The sequence below is a fragment of the Amphiura filiformis genome, chromosome 8, assembly GCF_039555335.1.
Source record: "Amphiura filiformis chromosome 8, Afil_fr2py, whole genome shotgun sequence".
Taxonomy (NCBI): domain Eukaryota; kingdom Metazoa; phylum Echinodermata; class Ophiuroidea; order Amphilepidida; family Amphiuridae; genus Amphiura; species Amphiura filiformis.
In genome coordinates this window covers 25167694-25191528 of record NC_092635.1, presented here as the reverse complement: position 1 = coordinate 25191528, position 23835 = coordinate 25167694, and the positions used below count along the sequence as shown (strand labels likewise).

Sequence of the window (23835 nt, the reverse complement as noted above, 5' to 3'; positions counted from 1 at the left end):
ATTATGGTTGAACTTCATGACATTTTTACCAGACATTGCATTGGTTGCAGCAGACCATGAGACACACTCACACTGACTCTCACTCAATCTCTGATCTTGCTATAAATAATTGTTGATTTGACAGCAAGGGATAAGCTGGACTTGCAAGAGCAGATCTGCTAGTGCTGAAGGTCAGTAAACGTTAATTCTTATTTTGCAAGCCTGTTGATTGGCTCCTTCCTAGCTCCTCAAGTTCAAGTTTGATTTGAAGGTGTGCACAGCGTCGTTATCCCTATCTTCGTGTCGAAAATTGCTGTGATAGTACGGTAAATCCACTTGTTTTTCAATAGCTACGCATGGCTTTTGTTCGAGATAGGCCGAGCGACTCAGGCTAAGCATATCATTTACACGATATGAGATACCACAGAGTTTCTATTCTACACGTTTTTACGATTTCGATAAATTGCGCATGCTTTAGTACCGGTACCCCATATGATGTTGCCATTACAAGAAAATTTGATTTGTTGTCAGGTAAACATGGTAAAACCCAGGTTTTGTTTTCAATACACTGACTGGAAATTCAATACACTCAGCGGCGATTGCTGTTTTCTTTAAACGCATATATTTTACTGCATTTTCACCATAACAATTTTTAAATCGTATGTTAAAAATGTGATATATTCAACCAGTGTTCGATTTACCAGAAAAAAGTTACTTGCATTTGTGCAGGTAACATAGAAAATCTACATGCACAAAGTGAAAGTAACTTACAGTTACACACAATTTAAAATAAAAAGTTTGTGCCGTGAATCTAATCATCTTTTTTACAGATGAAAAGTAAAAATAGGTGTAATTTCATAAGGGATATTTATATTACTTCTTTGATTTAGAAATTAGAGGCACAATTCTTCTTTCCCCTGTATAGAGGCACATTGTAGGTATACCAGGCAAACCTTAATTAACTCATTTGTTAGTCGGCCAAAGTCGCCTAGAACACAATACATATTTTTTACATAGAAATTTAAAAGTACAGGTAGGTCAAGGAAACCTACATAAATATGTTGTCTATACTTCACTTGACCCAAATATATGATTTTTTATGGTGATGAGACACTCGCACATGGAATTTTAGAGGGATTTTGATAGCAGTTCCACATAGAAAAGCTGCTATCATCATTAGACTAAGATCTAGAAACACCACCAAAATGCTGTTTTGTAAGCTGAATCTTTTTGATGAAAGTCAATCTTTGACAAGATGTAACTTTGCTACGGAAAGTGCTATGACAAAAAGGTTTTCAGTTTTGGCTTTCTTTACTCAAGGGCTTTAATTTGATATATAAAATGATGCAGTTTGATGGCAAATTTGAATTCACCTGGCATACCTACACATTGTATATATTTTAGATTCCAACTGTGTACATTTGAAAAGTTACCTGCACAGAATCAAAGTCACCTGCATATGTGACCGTCCATGTCGAAACGCTCGTAAAGTCGGCCCCTGGTCAATTTTGTTTTCTTCCGTGTTTAGAAAATATATATCATAAGTTGTACAATGATATATCATTTGACTTCAAACGATCTAGAAGCAGAGTTATGGCTTGTTAAACTTTGCTCCTTCAGTAAAAGAGTACATTATTTTGGTGCTACATTATTTCTCTTTTTCCACATTGCTGGTATTACATTATCAAATGGTTATAATTGGTGGTCACTTCAAATCATCCCCAAGTCATCAAGGTCAACTGAGATACAGGGCGTTCAAAAGTCGTACATAATGTTTATGATTTTTATTACATTATCATCAATTAAAACTTTTTTCCTCCATGCCCTATACAAAAACCAGTGGCATATTTGAATTCTGCATCAAATTTTCGACCAAAAAATGTTAACTTTTACAGCATTTAGAGTAACTCCTTCAAGAAATATGACCTTCTGAGCATAAATGAATACTTAACACAGTAACGTATATATGAAAAGCCTAGAACCCATGACACATTTATGCAGCATACTTGCAACAAATTAACTTAGCTTGGAGTAAAACTGGTCACATTTCAAACTAGACACAAATACCAAAATAATAGTACGGTACCCGGTACATAATAATCCATCTCAATACCTTGCTGGGTTAGGCATTTGTTCGATCTTTGGATCGACCGGCGATCCTGCTTCGATGGTTGTTATTAATGAATATTAACTAATTAATCGGAATTAACGCTAAATTTATATTGGTTACTATCACTCCATGCACAAATTACTATTTTATCCCAATTAACAACAGTAAATTATTTGATTTCATAAATGATAAGGATCGACCAAGCATCGATGGTCGATCGAAAGATCGAACCAATTTGTTTCTATCGCCTTATGAAATATTTTTGTGATTCACTAAAAATAAAAATTTCCTATGCCTCAACCGTAGGAGCCTCAACCGTAGGATCCCCCACCCCTGACTTCACATTGTTTGAATTACAATATCTCAAGAAGTAAATAAAGTGGGAAGTTTTTGAGCTATAAAATTAGCAACAAAATGAGACCAAAACTAGCTAGTTCAGTATCCCTCTCCATTCTTGAGATCTGGTACAAAAAGTCCTGAAAAAAATGGAAAAAATGTAACACCTCTGCCTTTTCCTATACCCCAATTCATGATGCACGACAGTGGTTTTGTGTGCCTCTTGATCTATGATTGTTGCCTCGTCCCAGTTGATAACATGATTGCTGGCTGTGACATGCTCAATTATTGCCGATTTGTGAATTTGGGATGTAGATGACTTTCTTTGTGATCTGGTAAAATTTTTAGAACTTAATTTTTCGGCTTCAGTTTTGTGTTCAAACAGTCTAGTTTTGAATAAACGGCCTGTCTCTCCAATGTAGACTCTTCATTGGCATTGGAAATAGATGGGGGGGGGGGGCTTTTATTAGAAGGGCATTTAGCCTAGTTGGTAGAGCATCAATTGATGGGTGTGGTGATCCAGAGGTCTCAGATTCAAATCCTGAATGGTCAGTGATTTTTTTTCACTTGGCTGTCACTGTGACTTTTCATTTCATTTTTTGTGTCTACAGGAACTTGGCAATATGGAGGAAGAACCAATGGAGATTGAAGCTGGTTCCAGTAAAATGAGCAACTCTTCAAATGAAAACAGTTGTGATGCCAGTCATAGTAACATCATCAATGATGTAGGTGATGGTAAAGGGGCCAAAGAAACAAGCGACAATGATGTCACTAGTGTCCGTAACAAATCAGAACCTGCTACAGACAGTGTCAGTGTTGAACCAACAAATGAGGCTGTCAGTAGCTCTGAAAATAGTCAAGAAAAAACTGATGAGATGATAAATGACAGCAGTGTTAAGGACCAGTGTGATGAATCCACATCCAATCCCAAGATTGTCACTGTGGAGAGTGCTTCAAATATGGATGAAGCAACAAAAGAGCTCTCAGATAAGGAGGGACAGAGTGTGGACCCTGGTAGTGTAGAGCAAACTGTTTCTGGTAGTAAAGCAGCCAGTGATAAAGAATCTGTTCCAGGGTCAACAAATGTAAATGAAGGACAAGCTGAACCTGAGGATGCTTCTAAATTGACTGATAATATGGAAAGTCTGGTAGATGAACCTGTATCGGTAAATCAGACAATTGCCGAAAGCAAGGACAAGCAAGAACAATCTAAATCCACAACAAGTTCAGAACTTTCAGAAGATAACCAGCCTGCAAAGCATGACAATCAAGAAGACTCTGACCAAGAAATCTTTGAAAGCATTGATCTTGATGCAGAAGATGAGGGTAAAGGGCATGACAGTGGAGGAAGAAGTGATGATGATGAAGGTGTTCAAGAGATACATGATGTGGAGCCTGACTATGAGGAGGAGGGAAATACAGTGGGCGATTTGAGAGAAGAAAAAGTGGGGGAAGCTGATCATGCTCCTAATAAGGTAAATTATTTTTTGTTGTATGATAGTATACATTTCCTGTTCAAATATATTGTAATTTGTTTAGGACATTGCATCCATTTGAGGAATGATGATAAATCAAAATGAAGGTGTTTTAGTTTATAGGAGGCTGACCCCCACCCCACCCTAATGAAAGGTCTTTTGTTTTCAGGACATCATCAAACTTGATTTGTTCCCTTAGATCACAAATATTATTGACTAGTATTTGGTGTGTAGTTGCCACATTTTACAAGTATTATAAAGAAATAGCGAAATTCTTGTTAGCTTCATCTGTGAATTGCTGCCAAATGGTCTTGTCAGTTTGGACAGGAAGGTCAACGAATGAATTTGCCAAGCTGTCATGAATATGTCAATTACAACTTTAAAGGAAAGATATATATAATCTCTAAGCCTGATAGAGCACAATTTGCACTCTATGTAAGGTACATGTAAGTACTATAAAAATTACATTATTTATTATTCATGTACTTCATATTTCAGGATGGTTTTCTATCTTATGAAGCCAAGATCCAAGATCTCACCAAGAAGGTTACCAGTTTGCAATCAGAGTTAGAGGAGACGCGGAAGAAGCTGACAAGAGCAGAGAAGAAACTAAACAGGTCAAGACGACATAAAGAGAGTGCTGAGAGTTACAACTATGATTTGAGAAGAAGGGTATGTACAGTAAAACCTCATTATAACGAAATCTGATACAAGAAAAACCCTGTTATAAAGAAGTATTTTTCCAGAACCAAGATACAAAATTCTTTTGTTATTTATTGTTTTACAACCCTGATATAACGAAATTTGGATATAAAGAACTAATTTCTCTGTCCCTGACAACTTCGTTATAATGAGTTTCCACTGTAGTATGAATGATTGTAATTAATACTGGAGATTGAACATGGATAAATTATCATGGCATTTACATATGGAAGAATAAGATTTAAAAAACCCACAGGAATGATCCTTTTATGGGTATTAAAAGTAAAGATGATTATAATTGTTTTTATTTCCATAATCCTTAACAGGTTGCCACTTTGTCCTCTGTTTTCTCTGTTTCACAATAGTAAGAAGACATTTCATAGCATTGTCATAATATTAAATACCCCCTCCCAACAATCTTAGCCAAAAGTGAGCTAAATTGGGCAGCAATTGTGATTACACAATCATGTATCAGTTATTAAGTTAATGCAGCTTGGAGTTAAAATCAAGTAATATCACAAATATTTGCTTCTAATAAACCTTGAGTAGAAAAAATATGAAAAATATAGAAAAATATGTAGCATTTGATATGGGCCTATTGCAAGTAATTTCAAGCTTTTGGTTTACTTTCAGGTAAAACACCTCAAGAAAGAAGTGCATCGTTTTCGTAAAGCAGCCAAGAAAACATTTGCAGAAGTTGGTTGTCAAACCATGCCAACAGAATCATCAGGAGGAGCACTGGCAGAAGCTGATCATGATGATGTCATTGAAATACCAAGCACATCAACAGGTGGATTGGGAATAGGAAGCAGTAGAGGTCATGGAGGCTGGGGATATGGGGTGAGTGAGTGTACAACGGCAAACTTGCAACTTATTTACTCCTGATTCCAGAAAAATACTGAACTAATTTTTGTGGATTCAAAAAATATTCTGTAATGTAAAAAGAGTTTTTTTCCCAGGAAGATAAAAAAGAAATCGTACAATTTCCCTGGAATGAGCTTCCTGGATTCCACATTTTTCCAGACCTGAAAATATTATCCTGTTAATCAAATGAAAATGTACATGACCCCCCCCCCCCACTTTTTGTCTGTCAGTCAGAGAATCAGGGTTAGCGGTGCCTGGTCAAAATAGGGGGTCCAGTGGAAATTATTTAGACCCCTTAAACCCCCCTTTAGTCTGAAAACAGGGCGTCCAAACCTAAAAACAAAGGGTCCAAAACCCCAAAATCTTTAAAAATTGAAAAAAAAAGAAAAATACCAAAAAAGTTAATTTTTATTTTAATGTAATTTAATTTAACTTAACTTAACTTAACTTAACTTAACTTAACTTAACTTAACTTAACTTAACTTAACTTAATTTACTTAACTTAACTTAACTTAATTCAATTCAATTCAATTCAATTCAATTCAATTCAATTCAATTCAATTCAATTCAATTCAATTCAATTCAATTTTATATCATCTATATATTCCATGTCTACCGCCTACTGCCTATAGAGGGCAGTATATTTTTATTTACCAATGACGTCATTGTTATTTACATAAAATCCAAGATGGTGGACTCGATCTCATAAAGTTCGCGATACGGCCAAATGCTGCAGTTACTGTAAATTCTACTTCACAAATCAGTATTACTGTGATATATTAATTATTGAAGTAAATTAGTCCATAATTCACCATTTTAGGGGTACAGTTGTTTGGAAAATGATGTGCATATTATGCAATTTGGAGCCTAGAATGCCGGACTTTCTGAAAGTTTTGGAATGCTAAAATAATGACCGGCAACGATGAGAACTGAAAATTGATGGCGCCCAGCCTTGGATTTTCCGAAAAACAATCACTTTTTGTGGCCGATTTTGAAAATAAATGACACCTTTATGTGAATAAATAGTTAACATTGTTAAATGGGGAGGATTTTTATTTCTACACAGCAAATCAGGCTGCGATTTGGATGCGTCCAGTTGAGATTTTTTGGACCCCCTAACCTCCTTGGATTTCAAATTCAGTGCGTCCAAATTTACCCGTTTTCAAAATTTTAGTCCAGGGCACGCAATGACGCATTAAAACGCGAACCCTGCAGAGAATTGCACAGTCTAGGGAATTACCAAATCAGCAAATCAGGGGGGGGATTAATGGGGCTACAGTTAAGAGTAGTTGATAAAGAACAAACTGAATTTACAATGTTATTATCATTCAGTACCGGTACAAGGGATAATCTGTTAAGAATATTTGTATAGAAAGTATGTGATTATTTTGCACTTCCTTCTAATATTATGTTATTAGAATCAGTTTATATTATCCCATTGATTCTAGTATTTTTCTTGCATACCATTAATCCAGGATGACCATCATCACCAGTCTCTTGCAGATAGTTTAAAGGCTACTGCTGAAGCTGCTTTATCCAACTCGGGTTATGTGCTAGATCAAACTTCTGGTCTGTATTACGACTACTCGACTGGATACTACTATGACCCTGTAAGTAACTCGGGGATTATTTATCTTGTTGTAAGAGTTGGATTAACTTACAGCAAGTGTATTGAGTGTGAATATCAAATTTTCAAATTAGCGCAAAGTGTAACTTCACTACAGAGGTGACGTATATTAGGGAACCATAAACAAAATACACAAAAGGATTGTGAGAGGTGTTATAGGTCGATTTGAGGGTGTTAAGTTCGAATCCGCTGTATGTAAATTAGTTAATTCTGAGGAAAGTGGTTAAATTCTCATTTTAAAGGGACACTATCCAATACAGGTGTGCAATGTCAATATTGCTCAAAAGATTTGAATTGAAATTTCAAATAGGGTTCATTATTTTTCTTCCTCTTACTTGGTAAGCCAGTTCATTTTTTTTTATTTACATAATTTACCCTCTATGACTTGGTTGAAAGCAACACCAGTAAATAAAATACAAAGAAACTATAGTATTTTTCACCCAATGTGGCAGTGAAGCGTATCCATGCAGCATCTTAAAACATGTGCCTGTGTACGCTAGCGCTTTGAGTGAATGCAGGCAATTTGAAGCTGAGCCCAATAAACTGCACACTGATGTCACTGCCACATTGGGGTGAAAAATAGCATAACAAGCAAATGTGTAAAAGCAATTTTCTGTTTTTCATAACACCGGATTTCTATCATATATTCTTCTTTATGTGTGATTTTTTTTTTTTTTTTAACCATTTGTATTATGACCCTAACACTGGTGTGTACTACTACTATGATCAAGGCAGTAGAACCTATCAGTTTCACTCGCAAGTCACCGTTGACCCTACTGGCATGTTACCTCTTGTATCAGACAGACCAAGGAGGGGGAAACGCAAGAAAGATAGGAGGCAAAGGGTAAGGAGAGTTGTTATGTCGCTATGAGTCCATCATCCCTGTTAGCAGGTGCACGATGTAAAATACAGATTATGAGCAATGAGCATTATATTCTTTTTAAGCTATGTTGTCCCTTAATGAAAGTCTTTACACTATTCTTTTGTTCACCTCAAGTTCGGTAGTGACGTCAATGCTTTTTCTTGATTGGACTGTAAGCATGCCTACAAACCACCCTTGTATGTGTGCGTGGATGCTCAACATTAACTTCACGCACTTGATTTAATACAGCGAGCAGCAAAATATGCAACTACGTCACTACCGATCTTCGGACGAACCAAAGAAAATGATAATGCTTGCTAATAACTGGACATTTTCGCAGGACATTGATTTTAGCACTTTTCTTGCTCAACACAAATGACAAAATTCTTTTATTTTAGATCTATGGAAGAAACCAAATAACTGGTGAAATAGTTCCAAAATGGCAAAACACCTTTATAAAGGACAAGTCTAACCTTTATGTGGTTAAAGTGGTTTACTTTCTTTAACAGTTCTTTACACTTTATGTCAATGTTTTGTGTGTACGAAAATATTATGGCTATAAATAAAATAAAAGCAAAATCACATTGCATGACTTAGTTCTGTCTAGGCACTTGAAATAGGAATGAATAGGAATAAAGGTCACATGAATGCAAGGGTGTAAAACCTCAAGCAGACACATTCACAAAAGGAGCTCTGAGTTGTCAAATTAGTCTCGCTTAAATCTCTTGTCTTGTATTCAAGGTTGAAACAACTATGGTATTTATCGTAAGATAAACTTTATTTCACATTCTTTGACATAAAGAAAACAACAAAAGGATACAAGAGATACTCAAGAGCCCTGACGGCATGAAGTGAACACTACTTTAACATTTAAAACAAACTTTTTTAACAAAATTTTTAGGCCAATACCTTATAACTTTTTAATGTTTGCAGTGTATATAATGTATAACCAAATGCTGTCATTCTAGTTAAATGCAAGCAGAATATATTTCCTATACTTCGTGCTGTAAAAGATATCAGTTAGTAGGTATTCCTACTTGCACAAAAATACTGATATTTTGCACAGGTCTTATAGATTCAAATTGTTTAGTTTTGGTCATAATGCCTGTGTTTTTACAAGGAATCTACGCCAGAGTACAATGACCTCGAGGCAGCCATGTCCAATTTGAGTATCACTTCCTGGTCAGATCTGAGTACTACTTCCGGGTCACCATCATCACCTAGCCAAGTTGCCTACCAGGGTCAACCTACGAGAAACTACCAACCTATCGGTATGCAAAATTGTAATTATTTATTGTTGTTTTTTCTTCTTTTTCTTCCAAAACTCTTGCTCCATCCGTCCATCCATCTGTCGGGTTTCATCAATACTGCTGTGAACATCTGAATTTGTGCTCATTGTGGCATTATCTGACAGCAGAGGGAAGTTGGTGAAGACGGTATGGAATGCGAGGTTATAGAGGTCCTTGATGATGACAGTCCAGAGAACAAAAGACCCAAGAAATCAAGACGTAAATCAACAAAAGGAAAAAAAGCACCTCATACAACCACTACAAGTGAGGACCCAACTAACAAGGAGACAGATGACAAAGAATTGACTTCAAAAGATGAGCAAAGCAAATCAAAAGATGCAGATAATTCAAAATCATCATCATCTCCGAAAGAGAAAACTAGCCAAAAGAAAGCATCTAAGAAGTCATCGAAAACAAGCTCAAGTGAACAGAAAGATGCAAACAATTCTGAAAACAAAACGCAAGAGGAGATGAATGAGAAAGAGAAGACAAAGCAAACAAACAAAGAAAAGACCAAGGATAAAGAAAGTTTGTCAAGTGCAGAGGCTGAAAATGAGACTTGTAAAGATCCAGCCGACAACAAGCAGTCTGATGATGATGCCTGCTCTGATTCTGAACAAGTCAAAAGTAAAGAGACAGAAGCATCCGCAAAAGAGGGTTCTTTACAGGAAAGTAATACAGAAGTAGAAAAGCAAGGACCAGAATCAGAACAAACTGCTCAACCCCAAGGAGACAAAGAAAATGATGAAGCAACAACATCAGTTACAGCAACAGCAGCATCAGTTACAGCAGCAGCAGCAGGAGCATCCGGTGATAAGACAACCCCACCTGTTTCAGAAAAGGCTACAGAAGGGTCTCCTGATGAAGAATCTCGCATCGTAGGTGACGATGAAATTATGGAGGTTGAGAGCAAGAGAAAGGAAGACATTGAAGAAATCACCATACTTGATTCAGAGGATGACGATTCGGAGATGGAGGAAGGCGAACTGTCTGATAGTTCAGCAGATTTTTCCTCCAGTGAGGAGAGCTCAGAGTGCGAGAGTGATGTGATAGCGGAAGTTGTGGCGGGTAAGTGATGATGAAAAGTAGAATTAGTTTTAATTTGATTGAGAGAGATGCAGTATGAAAATTGGATTTGATTTCTTCAACTTGGTAAAGATGACACCATTTAAAAATGTTACATGTTGTATTTTTCCCTCAAAATAAAAAACTTCCAAACACTTAAATCAGTTAAGTTTTATCAGTCAGTTGTTATTGGACTGCAAACTATAATCACAATATAACAGCTTTAATGAGAAATGTAAGTTTCCATTCCTTAATTTATATGCTTCCCAGCTGTATGAACTGTTGTAGCATCAACAACATTTGATGATACGGTAATTGGCACCTCAACAGTCATGGTAGTTGATGGAGGTACTTGGGTTATCCTTGGGGGAAGAGAGCACAGAACTTAGCATATACATTATATAAATTATGCACAATTTTCTGTGATATTTTATTAATCATCTTACACAAAGGATACACCAATACGTTTCGCCATCAAGGTACGATAGATTAATTTAATTGTGCTGGGGAACAGGTGAGCATCAGACCTCTCTCTTTTTGTGACTAGAAACATGTTTATTTATATTATTTGATCTAATTTATTCATATGCAGTGAGACAGGAATTCCCTCCATGCATCAGGATGATTGTTACCAGGTCAGACAAGATACAGCTGGGATCATTGTTTGTTGTTACTTGTACTGGAGGTACCATTGGCAGGTGAGGCCAAGATAAAATGGGTGAATTGAAAGAAAACAAGATCTTATTTGTTAAATCAATCAAATGTTGCAGGTTTGGGATGGTTTTGTTATTATCCATAGACTTATTTTCCCAAGCAATTTGTTAATTTTAACCCAGCACGCCTGAGTACTACAAAGTACTACTTGATATATGCACTGTGTGTGTGTGCATCTCACATGATGTGATGATGCAATCATCCTAAGTATAGGATAAGTATATTCATGCTTTCATTGGCCCGGCCAGCGAAAGACCCGTGGCTAATTGTCGACATAGTGCTTGGCATGTTAGGTGTCTCAGGTTTGAATCCCACCCAGAGCAAACAACTTCTAAAAACCCTTATGTTTCCTTTAAGGCTTTAAGCATCAGTAAAATATATAGTTTAACTTGGTTGGGACAAATTAATGGCCATGATCCAAATTTGTTTGATCATTGAGTCGGCCGTTGATGCTTATAATTAATGAACTATCGATTAATTAATCAGAATTAATGCTAAATTTGTATTGGTCAATGCATTAAATACAAAGATCAAATGTTATCAACTAACAATATTCAGTTACTTGATATTTCATAAATAGAACCAAGCACCGATGGCCTAAATAAAGGAATTTTTGTAACAGATATCATTTTAACAGATCACAAATGTGCGAAACAAAATTCTATTGATCACCGTTTTCAATTTGTTTGACTTTGTTTGTTAACCTAGAGAGGGCAGTAATCATGTGGTAACCATACCAGAGCTTGGTGTAAGCAAACAGCATGCACAGATTAAATACAATGATGTCTTGAAACAGTACAGTATTACAGACTTGGGCAGCCAGAATGGGACACTCATTAATGGAAAAATGCTATCAAAGGTAAATATATTTATATTGTACAGGGTGTTTCTGAAACATTGGCACTGGAGCTACAATCAACAAAATTAATAGTTGGCACACCTTGACAATATGTTGGAACTCTTCATTGTTGCTCTGATGGTTCAGTGAAATTAGTATAACTATGTTTGAGGAGAAGTACAAACCTTCTTTCCCCTTCCCTCCCCCATTCCCCCTCAATCAATGTTGGGGAGCCTGGAGAGCCCAATGGAAAAAAAGTGCTTTCATCAACATTGAACTGGGGGAGAGGGGTGGTGATTTACATTTAGTATGCCAGAGTGTGCCCACATTAATTTTGTTGATTGTAGTTTCGCTCCTTGCCTTTACTTGCAAGGATGAATATCCTAATTGAAACTCAGAATCACAAAGTATGGAGTGTTACCAATATTATCCTTGTTGGATCATCAAATTTACATATGTTGTTTAGGAAATTCGTGAAAAAAATAAATTTCTCCACGGATGATTAACTGCTACACACCACATATCACAACTAACTAAAGGCGAAAGTTGTGGGGTTGTTAATAAGCCTTCACTCCACAAGGACGGGGGCAGGTGCAGACTTACAGGAATCTACAAAACTTATGAAGGATCATTGTCAAAAAAGTCATTACCTGAAGATGCAGATCACATATCACTGTTGCAGATGAAAGATGGATACACCATCAGAAAGTTCTGAGATGGGAATAAATTCATATATTTTCATGACTAAATGATGGTTTATGCCCAAGGGCATAAACAACGTTTAGTCATGAAAATATCTGAATGAACACCGTTCATATATACGCAACATTCTGCGTGCTGTCAATATCCTCCACAATTAAAAATACCATTATTTTAGACTAAAAACTACCAGTTCCTTATCCTTTTAAAAAGTTTTTCCATCGCTAATTGTGAGAAAATGTTTACCTCCTCATTAGTCCATTGTGTTTGGATGTGTGTGAACTTCGCGTTCATCACTCGCGCTTTGCATAAATAGCTTGCGTGCATATGTGCGTACATCGTACTCCCAAGCGTCCATTGGTTCTAATATGGCTTGTTTACGACCGGAAAGCCAGGCATATACCTAGCTTATGCCCGCCTATCGACCAATCACACATGCTGTTATATAGCGCGTATATATGAACACTGTGTTTGGATCATAAATTTTAAACTTCAATCATGTTATTAATGTGTTTATATTTTCAGGCTCGTTCTGTGAGTGAGCCCCATCCAGTATCACACAAAGATTACCTCACAGTAGGCAGTACTACACTGAGGGTACACATCCATCCGGGTACTGACACATGTGATGAATGTGAACCAGGACAAGTACAGGCACTTATAGCACAACTCAACCCAGAAAATAATCAAGGTGTGTATGTTCTCACTAATGCTCAAGTCACTGCATGCCAAGGCTGTAAGTCAAAATTATTGAGACTGTTAAGCAGTCAGGTTACTCAATCAGTATAAAGGTGTTATTCTCTGTTCTTAGCTGCAAAATAAGTGGTTGCTAAATAAATAATAATAATAATAATAAAAACGCATTTATGTGGCGCCTTATGCCAGAACTGACCTCAAGGCACCTTACAATGATATACTAAACTACAAATATAAAATATCTTAAAAGTACTATCTTAAGCTACAACAATGATAACAATATTGGCAAGCATATAAAATATATATACAAAAGTAAAAGACATATCATATTGGCAACCATATAAAAGACACAGGCCTACCACAAAGGCAAGCATAAGTACATAAGCATGATAAGTAAATTACACAATAAATCAAAATAGACAAATCAGAGAATAACATGAGTCCAGCAAACAGTGAATTAAACGAGCCAGTCCGTGATGGTTAACCGGAACAGATGAGTCTTGAGTAGGCCCTTGAACTGCGAGATGGTGGCAGCATTCTTAATGTTCAAGGGCAATTGATTCCACAATCTCGGGCCGCGACAGCAAAAAGACCGAAGTCCGTAAGAAATGGTGGCATATCGCGGGACACAGAGAAGGTTTTGATCTGCAGAACGAAGACCACTGCGGCTTGGAATATGCGGTTGAATAAGTTCACTTATGTAAAATGGTGCAAGACCGTGAAGTGCCTTATATGTAAGTAAAAGGCATTTGTAAATGACACGCTTCTTTACAGGAAGCCAGTGCAATGAGTCTAGGATTGGGGTTATGTGATCGTACTTTCTTTTCCTGGTAACAAGTCTGGCGGCCATGTTTTGAATACGCTGCAGCTTACAGATCTGCGAATCTGGAAGGCCGAATAACAAACTGTTACAGTTGTCCAGACGTGAAGTGATAAATGCGTGGACAAGTCTTTCTGCAGCACATTGGTCGAGATAATCGCGTATTTGACCGATTTTCCGACGACATGGACGCAACACGGCAGATGTTGTTAACGTGCTTTGTCATTTGAAGAGAGTCATCCATAACAACTCCAAGGTTCCTGGCGCTTGAGACGGTGTTTACAGAAGCAGAAGCGATTGTGACTTGCGAGAGTAGATGATTGCGAAATCTTGACGAGATGTGCATAACTTCGGTTTTTTCATCATTCAGCAGGAGTCTATTTTCAACTGTCCACGCTTTGATGTCTCTTATGCACTGTTCCAGCTGTGAAAGCTTTGTTGATCTTTCAGACATTTTGGACACAATGTATATCTGGGTATCATCAGCGTATTTCATACATTCAAGTCCGTGCATGTTGATAATGTCCTGCAAAGGCCCGGCGTACATAGCAAAGCAGAGTGGGCCAACTACCGAGCCTTGAGGAACACCTTGATGTAACTGTTGCAGTTCCGAGACTTGATTGCCGATTATAACTTCTTGCATTCGCCCAGATATATACGATGCAAACCAGTCGTGCACTCTTCCGCCGATACCATACCTTCGGGTGAGCCGATTAAGAAATTTTTGATGGTTGATGACATCAAAGGCGCTCGAAAAGTCAAGCAGGACAAGAATACCTTCTTTCCCTTCATCAAGAGCTCTCAGGAGATCATTGTGAACTCTTACAAGGGCAGTTTCGGTACTATGACACCTACGGTAGGCCGATTGCCTACTTGCATACAGTCCATTAGTTTCAGGTAATTTTGAAGTGCAGACGCGACAACTCTCTCAGTGACCTTTGAGATAAAGCTCAAGTTCGATATAGGACGATAGTTTTGAGATCGCTACGGTCTGCATTGGGTTTCTTGATGAGTGGAATCACACATGCTTTCTTAAATGAAGCAGGAAACTGACCCTGGGCGGCGTAAGCGCCACGAGTCTTGTAATAGCGGGAAGCAACACCTCGAGTAATTCTTGCTTTAAAAGACACGTGGGGATGGGATCCAAATTGCAAGTCTTAGTCGGAGATTCGGATATGACTTTACAAACTTCTTCCTCTGTGACAGGCTGGAATGTCACGTACTGTGTATGACATGACTCAGACACTTGAGCATAGACAGGGTTTATATGGTGTGTCTTGGGCAACAGTGATCAGCAAATTCCTGTAAAGTGTGCATAGGTGACATTCTTTCAGATTATGTTTTTCATTAGTATACTTATTCAACTCAAAGCACACTCTTTTGTGAATTCACACTAAGGACCTTTTTTGATGACATGTAAACAAACCAACATCATCAACTATAAATAGTTTGGTTTGTCAAATTTGTCAACCAGGCTTATGGAGATCATTATGTACCTCTGAAATGTGGAGGTCAGCAGAGACTGAAGTAATGGATGTATTTTCTTTAATCAATCTGCTATGTTTGAAAAAATGTGTACAAAAATATGGTAACATATTTAACATATTTCTTTTGGTCATCTGGCTTTCAGTTACATACACCGTCGTCTCGGCAGCAGATAAGGAACAAATGCGCAGAAAGGAGCTGAGAAAACTAAAGAAGAAGTATAATCTTGCAAGAGACAATTATGTGCAACAGCAGGACCCATCTAGCAGTAACTCATCATATGTTGATAGAGCTGGGGCTAGGAGGAAAACTGTTGGTAGTGATAATCCCTATCAGCCTGATGATGCACCTGCTTCAGTTGATAGGTAAGTTAACCCCATGGACACTACTGCCTTTCTTACAGTGCCTCTGATTGGCTAGTTATGTGATATGGTCATCTGAGTAACCAATCAAAATAAGAGCTTTTAGATATCCTAGTAATTTTCAGTTTGATCTCCATCAGCCCCACTGATTATTCTTACCATATCTATGATTGGTTCAATAAATGATATAGTCTCAGAGATGCCACTTTTCAGGTTTTAACAGGTTTTTTGCAAGTCCAAATTCCTGCATTTTTATTTATTTTCAGCCCCTTTGGCTTTTTGTCCTGCATTTGCATGGCTTGTCATGTTTTTCTCACCTGTTTCAGGTTTTTTGAGTGAAACTTGAGTGGCATCTCTTTAGTTCTCTATGTAACCGATCTAAATAGTTCTTACAGGCTGCTAATTTGGCCAGTAGCGCCCATGGGGTTTGCAATTTTAATCTAAGTGTGGTACGGTGAAAAATAAAGTAAATTGTTTGATACATTTGTAGTCCATGTACTTGCTGGTGTTTATCGATCGAGTAGAAGAGGTGTGGTTGACGCGCTGATGACCAATGGGTCAAACGTCTTGTTGTCAATACCGTTGATCAGCCAATGATTGTCGACAATGTGATTGTTTAGCACTTCTGCATTAATACTCGTGTATGCTTAACACACAACAAAGACCACAAAAGTATTAACAAATTTACTTTAGATGGTGATGTTAAAAATCATATCGATGAATGCTTGTCTATGTTGAAGGGGTGTGTTACACCAGGTATTGAATAAGCTCAGCACCTTTTGCACTTGACGTATAATTGAAATGTAATGTTATCAGTCAATTACAGTCCTAGTTAAAATGCCCTTGCCTCCAAAATAAGAGTCGACTTGCAAGGTGTTACGTAACCAAACTTATTTCTACTTACCAGCAAGGTATTGTTCTTCTTCAACTCATTCCAAAATACTAAGGCATTCCTAACTTTAACTAAACATGGATATTGTTCATCAGGTTTAACAGGTAAATGAGAGAGCCACATGCATAGTTGTCCTTGAGTTGCTCTGCAATAAGCATGGGGGGTCGACCAGGAATATAAATTGATCATGATAAAACGTGATCAAGGCGGAAGAGCGTCATCGATAAATAATGTAGCGAGATATTTTTTTTATATACCCAGACTTGTGTGTTTCATGATGCAGTTCAGGTTTACATTGTTCTTTCTTGAGTGAGTGGGTTTCATTAAAATAATAACAGTTAAAGGTCTGTGCCTCGGATTACAAGTTTAATACTCAAATTTCTGTTTAACAATTGTCAACAGAGCCATCAGTGACACTAACGTTGGACGTAAAATGCTAGAGAAGATGGGATGGAAGGAAGGCAAAGGACTTGGAAAAGGAGACAGTGGCATCAAAGAACCGGTAAGTTGGATAATTTCCTACATGTATTATACGCACAATAAATAAAAATAGGGTCATTTGCAGTGAATTGGAGGCCAAACATGCTTTCACACAAAAATGATTGTAATTCATCTCAGATTTGTCAGAAACCTACAATTTTTATATCATCATAAAGATAAAAGTGTAAGGAAGACAATTTTGCAACTCGTAAATTGATATACAGGGTGCCCCAAATATCATATAGGGTGGACAAGTGATAGTTTGGTTCAAAAAGTATAAAATGTTGTTCCCTCTTCTTTGCTACCATAAAAACTTGTTCTGTTAATAACTTTATAGATATGCTAATAACATTGTAGGCTTTTTTAAAAAGTAAACTTTTGTAATAATGACTAGAGTTATGTTTCCTAACTTCAAGAAGTTATTTAATTTAATTTACAGAAGCATTGAATTCTTACGAATTTGATATTTTGAGTTCATATGCAAGTGATAATGTTGTGCATTAACATAATTTTTTCCCCCAACTAGATTCAAGTGCTGGTTCACAACAAGAATGCAGGCCTCGGTGCAGGAGTCGGCGTGTCCATGGACCAAGCACAGTACATGACTCAAGGACGTAAAAATCAGCGATGGCAGAGAGCGAAAGCAAGGTTTGACAAGGTCCAGCAGCAAGAGAGTGGAGGAGCGTCGTCTTCGAATTCCAACATGCCGACACAATGGGTAAGCGGTGGAACTGAAGCATTGGATGACGTCATGAGCAAACCAGCAGATGGTGACAATGAAGCTGATGCGCAGGAGGACTGCATTGAGATCCTGTCACCCGGTAGTGAAGATAACCCATTGTCACCTGTTGAGGTACAATTCCCTTCATCATCTCCATCCTCAAGTACAATCCAAACAGATACTGTGTCAATAAGTAGTACATCAACAACATCTACGGTAACTGCAGCTACTTTAATAGCTACTGCTGCACCCAATCCAGCCACAGAAACAAGACCAAAGATACAAATGAAATTACAACCGAAAAAAGTGAAAGAACAGTTGCCTACCAGTTCGGTAGTTCTTGATGATGGGGATGATGATGATGATGTTGAGGAAGCCATGGAGGTGAGTGCCTCTGGTGATCAAAGTAGGGACACAAGGACAAGTGCAAGGAAAGGTACACGATGGGAGACAGGTGGTAAAGATGAAAACAATAAAGAAAGTGAAAACAATGGAGATGATACTCCTGCAGAGAATAGTACTGGACCTGAGAGTGTAATTGTACCGGAACCAGTGGATTCAGGACTTGAAAACAATGTTGCCTCCTCTAAAGGGGGTACAGAACTTGACAGCAATGTTGCTGCCTCAAAAGGGGATGCAGGACTGGAAAACAATGCTGCCTCCACAAAAGGAGGTAAAGAGACGACAAAGTCATCAAAAGGTAAATCAGGGAAATCACCCAAGAGTAAGTGGGTTAACATTGGAGTAGGTGGGAATCAAAACAAGACAGACAAAGGGGAGGAAGAGAACAATGATTCTCAGCAAAAAGAAAAAGGCGCAGTATTGGAGGAAGGCGCTAGCAGCACAAGTGCAATAACAGATACGCACAATGATTCTCAAACAGACTCAACAAGAGGGAGGAAAAGAAGGACTAGAAGAAATGCTAAGAAAAATGAGGATATGTTTGCAGACTTATGAGAGAGGCATACTTCATTCTAGTGTCCAATGGGTAATTCCATTTAAAGCCCCCCCCTGTGGAAGATTTCATTGCTATCTTTGATTAAAACTATACAGCTGGAATATTTGCATGTTTTGTGCTAAATTCTATTGAAAATTGTTAAAATTTATAAAAATCCATTATGAAGTTTACACAATTTTACCTCAAGTGAGTAAATTTTGCAAGGAATTCTAAAATCTTCCATACTTTTAAATCTTCCCCAGTGGGGTGTGGATTTCAAATGGATCAATCCAATTGTTTGGACACATTATGCTTGGTACTTGCCACTTATTACCAGTTTTTGATGCATGTTTTAGATGTTGTCTGCAAATACTGCTCCTGTACCACAAGTAGGTAACTGACTATAAATTACTATGACTTCTACATCCATGACATCAATTTTCAGAAAGTCTGTGCTTTGAAATTTTTTGATGAAAAATAAAACATGTGGCCTCTCCAAATTGAAAAAAGAAAATTCTATAAAAACTTGTGTTTAGGGCTAAATTTGTTGTCAAATCATAAATAACCAAGCAAACACAAAAATCTTGTAAAACACTTTTCAAAAAGCTACAAAAGTAATATGGATTCAGGTCTTGGTGATTTAAAACCATCGACCCCATTCGACTGGTTGTCTATCAACATTTTATACTTGACCTACCTTTTCCCACCTTTTATAACTACCCTAGATAATGGTCTTCAAAGAAAATTAAGATTTGAATCAACCAATATTATAGGTGAGAAAACTGGTAAATGTCTCATTTTTAACCATCACAATATGCTAATTAGGGTCAGGGGTTACTAACCCTAACCCCCGTAACCCCTGACCCTAATTAGCATATCGTGGTGGTCTGTCTTAAATGAGCCATCTACCAGAAAACTGTATTTGAATAGCTGTCATTTTGCACAGTGATAGGGAACTTTTATAGTGGCATGGACCCATTTCTTGATAAGAGAAAATTTTGATAAATGCATGCCTCTTAAGATTGTCATGCATCTATTCCTGTGGAACTTATGCATTGGACACACGTTATTTTTAAACACTTCAGAAAGTTCCTGCAATCTTATTGGTTCTTTGCCTTATCATATGGAATGATAATGATATAATACGGTTCAGCATGTGCGTGTTGATGCTATATGCATACTTGCTATTTGAACCAATCAGAGGCACATAGCAACAACAGGACTGATTGATTTTAAGCCCAGGGTTATTCCTTGTCAAATGTAGGATTTAATTTGATTAAAATTCATTATATGATTAATATTTTTATTTGAATTGAAGTGTTTAAGAATGAGAATAAGGTTGAAGGTCATTTGAGGTCAACTTGTAAAATACCATTATTTACAACCTTTAGGCCCTTCGCACTTAATTATTAGTTTTCTGTTTACCGCCCCCGTCCAAAATTGTAAATCACAAAATAATTAATTATTTTATTTTTGTTTCTGATTTTCTCCATTAAAATAACTTTCAATTACCTCTTGCCATTTTCTGACTTTAATACCATAATATCAACAATAATGATGAATAAACAAGGAGTACAACTCCACTTTCACTTATTTATAAAATCAAATATTGTTGTGAAATAATTTAATGCCCGCTCTAGTCAAAATGAGTTGAAGGTTGCTTGTAATTGTTCTAAATAAAGAAAATAATAGATAATTAATAATTAAAACTTAAAAGTGGCCTCGTTCCTTTTTCAAAATCTTTAACAGGAAACTAATAAGTGTGAAGGGCCTTAGTTAAGATATGGTCTCATATGAACAGTTTTTAAAAATCCTAATGCAACCAAACTTGCTGCATTTTGGGTATCATCATGTGTTGGTGGTATCCAAGGTCACAGACAGAGGTCAAAGGTCATTTGAGGTTATATTTGTTTGTTTACCACTCATACAGTTTGACATTTAGCTGTTATAATATCTTTCCAAATTTAAATCGTCCCATGGTGGAGGCATCCCAATCGATGTCTTGCGTCGGAAACCGTGACATATCTAGTTAGCTGCTGCTGTGCATCTATCGTCTCACATAAGTCACAGGCAGCACCATTATTATTAGCGTAAAACAACTCGAACGATGTCGCCCATGTTATATGAGACGATAGATGCACGGCAGTGGCTAAAAACAATACCTTTACTCACTAAACATTAAGGGATGAAATCAAAACTCGACCAGCTGTTGACCGCCAGTTCCGTCTGGTTTCTATTGTTCTAAACAATGGGAACGGGCGGTCAAACAATGGGAACCAACAGTCAACTGCCGGTCAAGTTTTGATTTCATCCCTAACTGGAAGTTCATTGATTTGTCTAAATTCTTCAGCAGCTTTTCATATTTAATACTTAAAGAAACCTGTGACTTTTTTAATAGCAAAAAGTGTCATTAAAATGATCTGAATATATTAATGCATCCACCTTCAAGGAAAAAATAGACGAATCTCATTTCACACATTCCTACACCTCAATGACAGCCATAGCTGGGCCCCCGTAGTGTATATCCTACATAAAATATGAAATGATGCGTCCTTGGCGGGGATTTTAAACTGCATTTCATCACCCGTGTTACACATAGATAATAGAATGATGAAAGTTTACAACACAATACAACATAACATCGATTTTTAAGCGCCTTTAATCCACCCAATTGGGCAGTAACAACACCAGTATGGTGCGCCGGGGACCCAGTCATGGCCGACTAAATTCTCACCATCACTTGGCTTGTGAGATTCGTCTATTGGTATGTGCATGAAATTCATGCCTTGACAATGTTATAATATGACAAAAGTTCATATTTGTGTGTTAAGCTCACAATCCAACCTCAATTTGCAAAATTAAGACTCGCAAAAATGACCACTTGTACAGTGATCTTGTGACTTGCCATGGATTTTTGCAATTAATGTTTCATACTGTTGTAGAACAACATAACCCATCGGAAAAGCGGTTAGAAAAATACACAAATATTGTAAAATTGCTCTTGTGCATCGTGCATTCATATTTATTCCATTGCCTTGGAAGGTGGGTGCATTGATATTGGTCAAATTTCCGAACGGTTTTAGTATTTTGTTATAAAAAATTGCAGAAATTCTTTGTCGTGTATGAGGTAAATAAATGCGGATCCTTTGAGAAATTAGACATAATGTTGTGCTTGGTTGAATATTGATGCGTCCAATGCACTTCACCAGCGTACAGTAGGGCTTGTGCATTGGACATATCATCTCAGGGCGTATGCATTATTGAGTCCGATTTCTCTCTCAACAAGTGATATGCATTTATGAACTTATAAGTGGCAACAATTGATCCATGGTTATTTACCAATCATAATAATGACCAGTTTAATTGGTCTAAAATTATTGTAATCACAGTGAAAACTGGTGATTTGTAAAAAAAATTGAATGATGTACAGACTATTTTGTATTTGCATTAGATGCAATAAAACCTACTGAATGTTCAGTTCAGCTGACATTAAATGATATCATTTTGTTTCTTACAGTAACTATTGCCTGCTCTCACAAAAGAGCCTAAAGTCACAAGTTGATATAGCCCTTGGCTGCTGAGTTGATGTTTGACACACACCTGAACAAGCCAGTTGTATGTCTCTGTGAATTTGGCATTCTGCAAACCAGTATATGTCCTTTGTGAATGGGGCACAATGGGCATTCACAAAGGACATACATACTACTGGCTTGTACAGGTGCAGGTCAAACAAAGAACATCTCAAAACTAGTTCAAACTACCAACTTGCGATTTTATGCTCATTTTGTGGGAGCAGGTCACATAGGGTTTCAATTGCAAAAATAGAAACTTCATGTATTCACTGTGCCCCAGTTGATGCATTTACGCATCAGCCAAGGGTTTATTTCATTAAGCTTTCAACAAATCACAACATAAGTAAGGGAACAAACCAAAAGTTTGATGACATCCTATATTTCAAACTAAAGTGCTGTATTTAGGAGACTGACCCCACCCTCCTTGGGCAAAAATAATTGGGGTCAACCATTCTCAAGTCCAGTCGGTAAAAAAATATTTCTGTTGGTACTTTAACAAGTTTGTGTGCCTCCCCTGAACACCTGGCTATGCCACTGACCTTGACCTACCTTGACCTATGCCGTTCACTCCAACTGGGGGTTGGGTGGTGGCATCCGCATCACAATGTCCCGCCAAACTGTTCTGTCATCTGCTGTACGGCTGGCATTTACTATGGAGTTTAGGTTAGTTCTTTTGCAGTCAGCTAGCAGGCACTTTCTCCACCTCTTTGGTGGTCTTCCTCTAGGTCTGACTCCCTGGATGTGACATTCAAAGGCCATCGTTGAAGGCGTGAGGGAGGCATTCTCTGGACGTGGCCAAAATAATGCAGTCTCTTCCGGGTTATTCTGTCCAAGATGGAAAATTCAACACCCAGGGTTTTGCGGATGATGGTGTTTCGGATCCTGTCTCTCCGTGTTACTCCCATTATCTTCCTAAGGCACATCATCTCAAAAGTGAGCAGTCGATTCTCATCCTCTTTTTTCAATGTCCAGGTTTCTGCTCCAGATAGCAATATTGACAAAACAAGGACCTTGTAAAGCTCAATCTTGGTGTTGGTTTGATGTCCTTAGCACTCCAGATACTCTGTAGTCTCTGCACAGCTCCTAGGGCTTTGCCTGTTCGAAGTTTTATTTCTTCTGAGCAGGATCCTTTTTGGGTGATCTTTCCTCCCAGGTATGTGAACTCCTCCACCTGCAGAAGCTGGGTATTGTCAATTGTGATGTAAAGATGGGTGTCCTCTTTGCATATGGCCTGGACTTCTGTTTTAGCGATATTTATTTTGAGTCCAAAAGCTGAGCTGCTTTGATGAATGAGGCTAACTAGTGTCTGG

At 37.5% G+C, this 23835-nt stretch overlaps 1 protein-coding gene across 1 annotated transcript; it reads left to right on the top strand.

Moving 5' to 3' along the window:
- The first annotated feature begins 55 nt into the window (after positions 1-55).
- On the top strand, positions 56-22450 carry LOC140159466 (uncharacterized). Its single transcript, XM_072182952.1, has 14 exons — positions 56-170; positions 3037-3900; positions 4399-4572; positions 5236-5442; positions 6942-7077; positions 7771-7937; positions 9076-9327; positions 9370-10312; positions 10902-11007; positions 11732-11882; positions 13086-13251; positions 15707-15926; positions 17218-17317; positions 17822-22450. Exons 2-14 carry the CDS (start codon positions 3049-3051, stop codon positions 18971-18973), a joined length of 4626 nt encoding a protein of 1541 aa, XP_072039053.1. The 5' UTR covers positions 56-170; positions 3037-3048; the 3' UTR covers positions 18974-22450.
- The last annotated feature ends 1385 nt before the right edge of the window (positions 22451-23835 follow it).

Coding starts and splice junctions, on each gene's coding strand:
- LOC140159466 (XM_072182952.1), top strand. CDS start 3,049: ATGGAGGAAGAACCAATGGAGATTGAAGCTGGTTCCAGTAAAATGAGC. Junction 7,938..9,075: donor AGAAAGATAGGAGGCAAAGG/GTAAGGAGAGTT, acceptor TGTTTTTACAAG/GAATCTACGCCAGAGTACAA. Junction 10,313..10,901: donor GATAGCGGAAGTTGTGGCGG/GTAAGTGATGAT, acceptor ATTCATATGCAG/TGAGACAGGAATTCCCTCCA.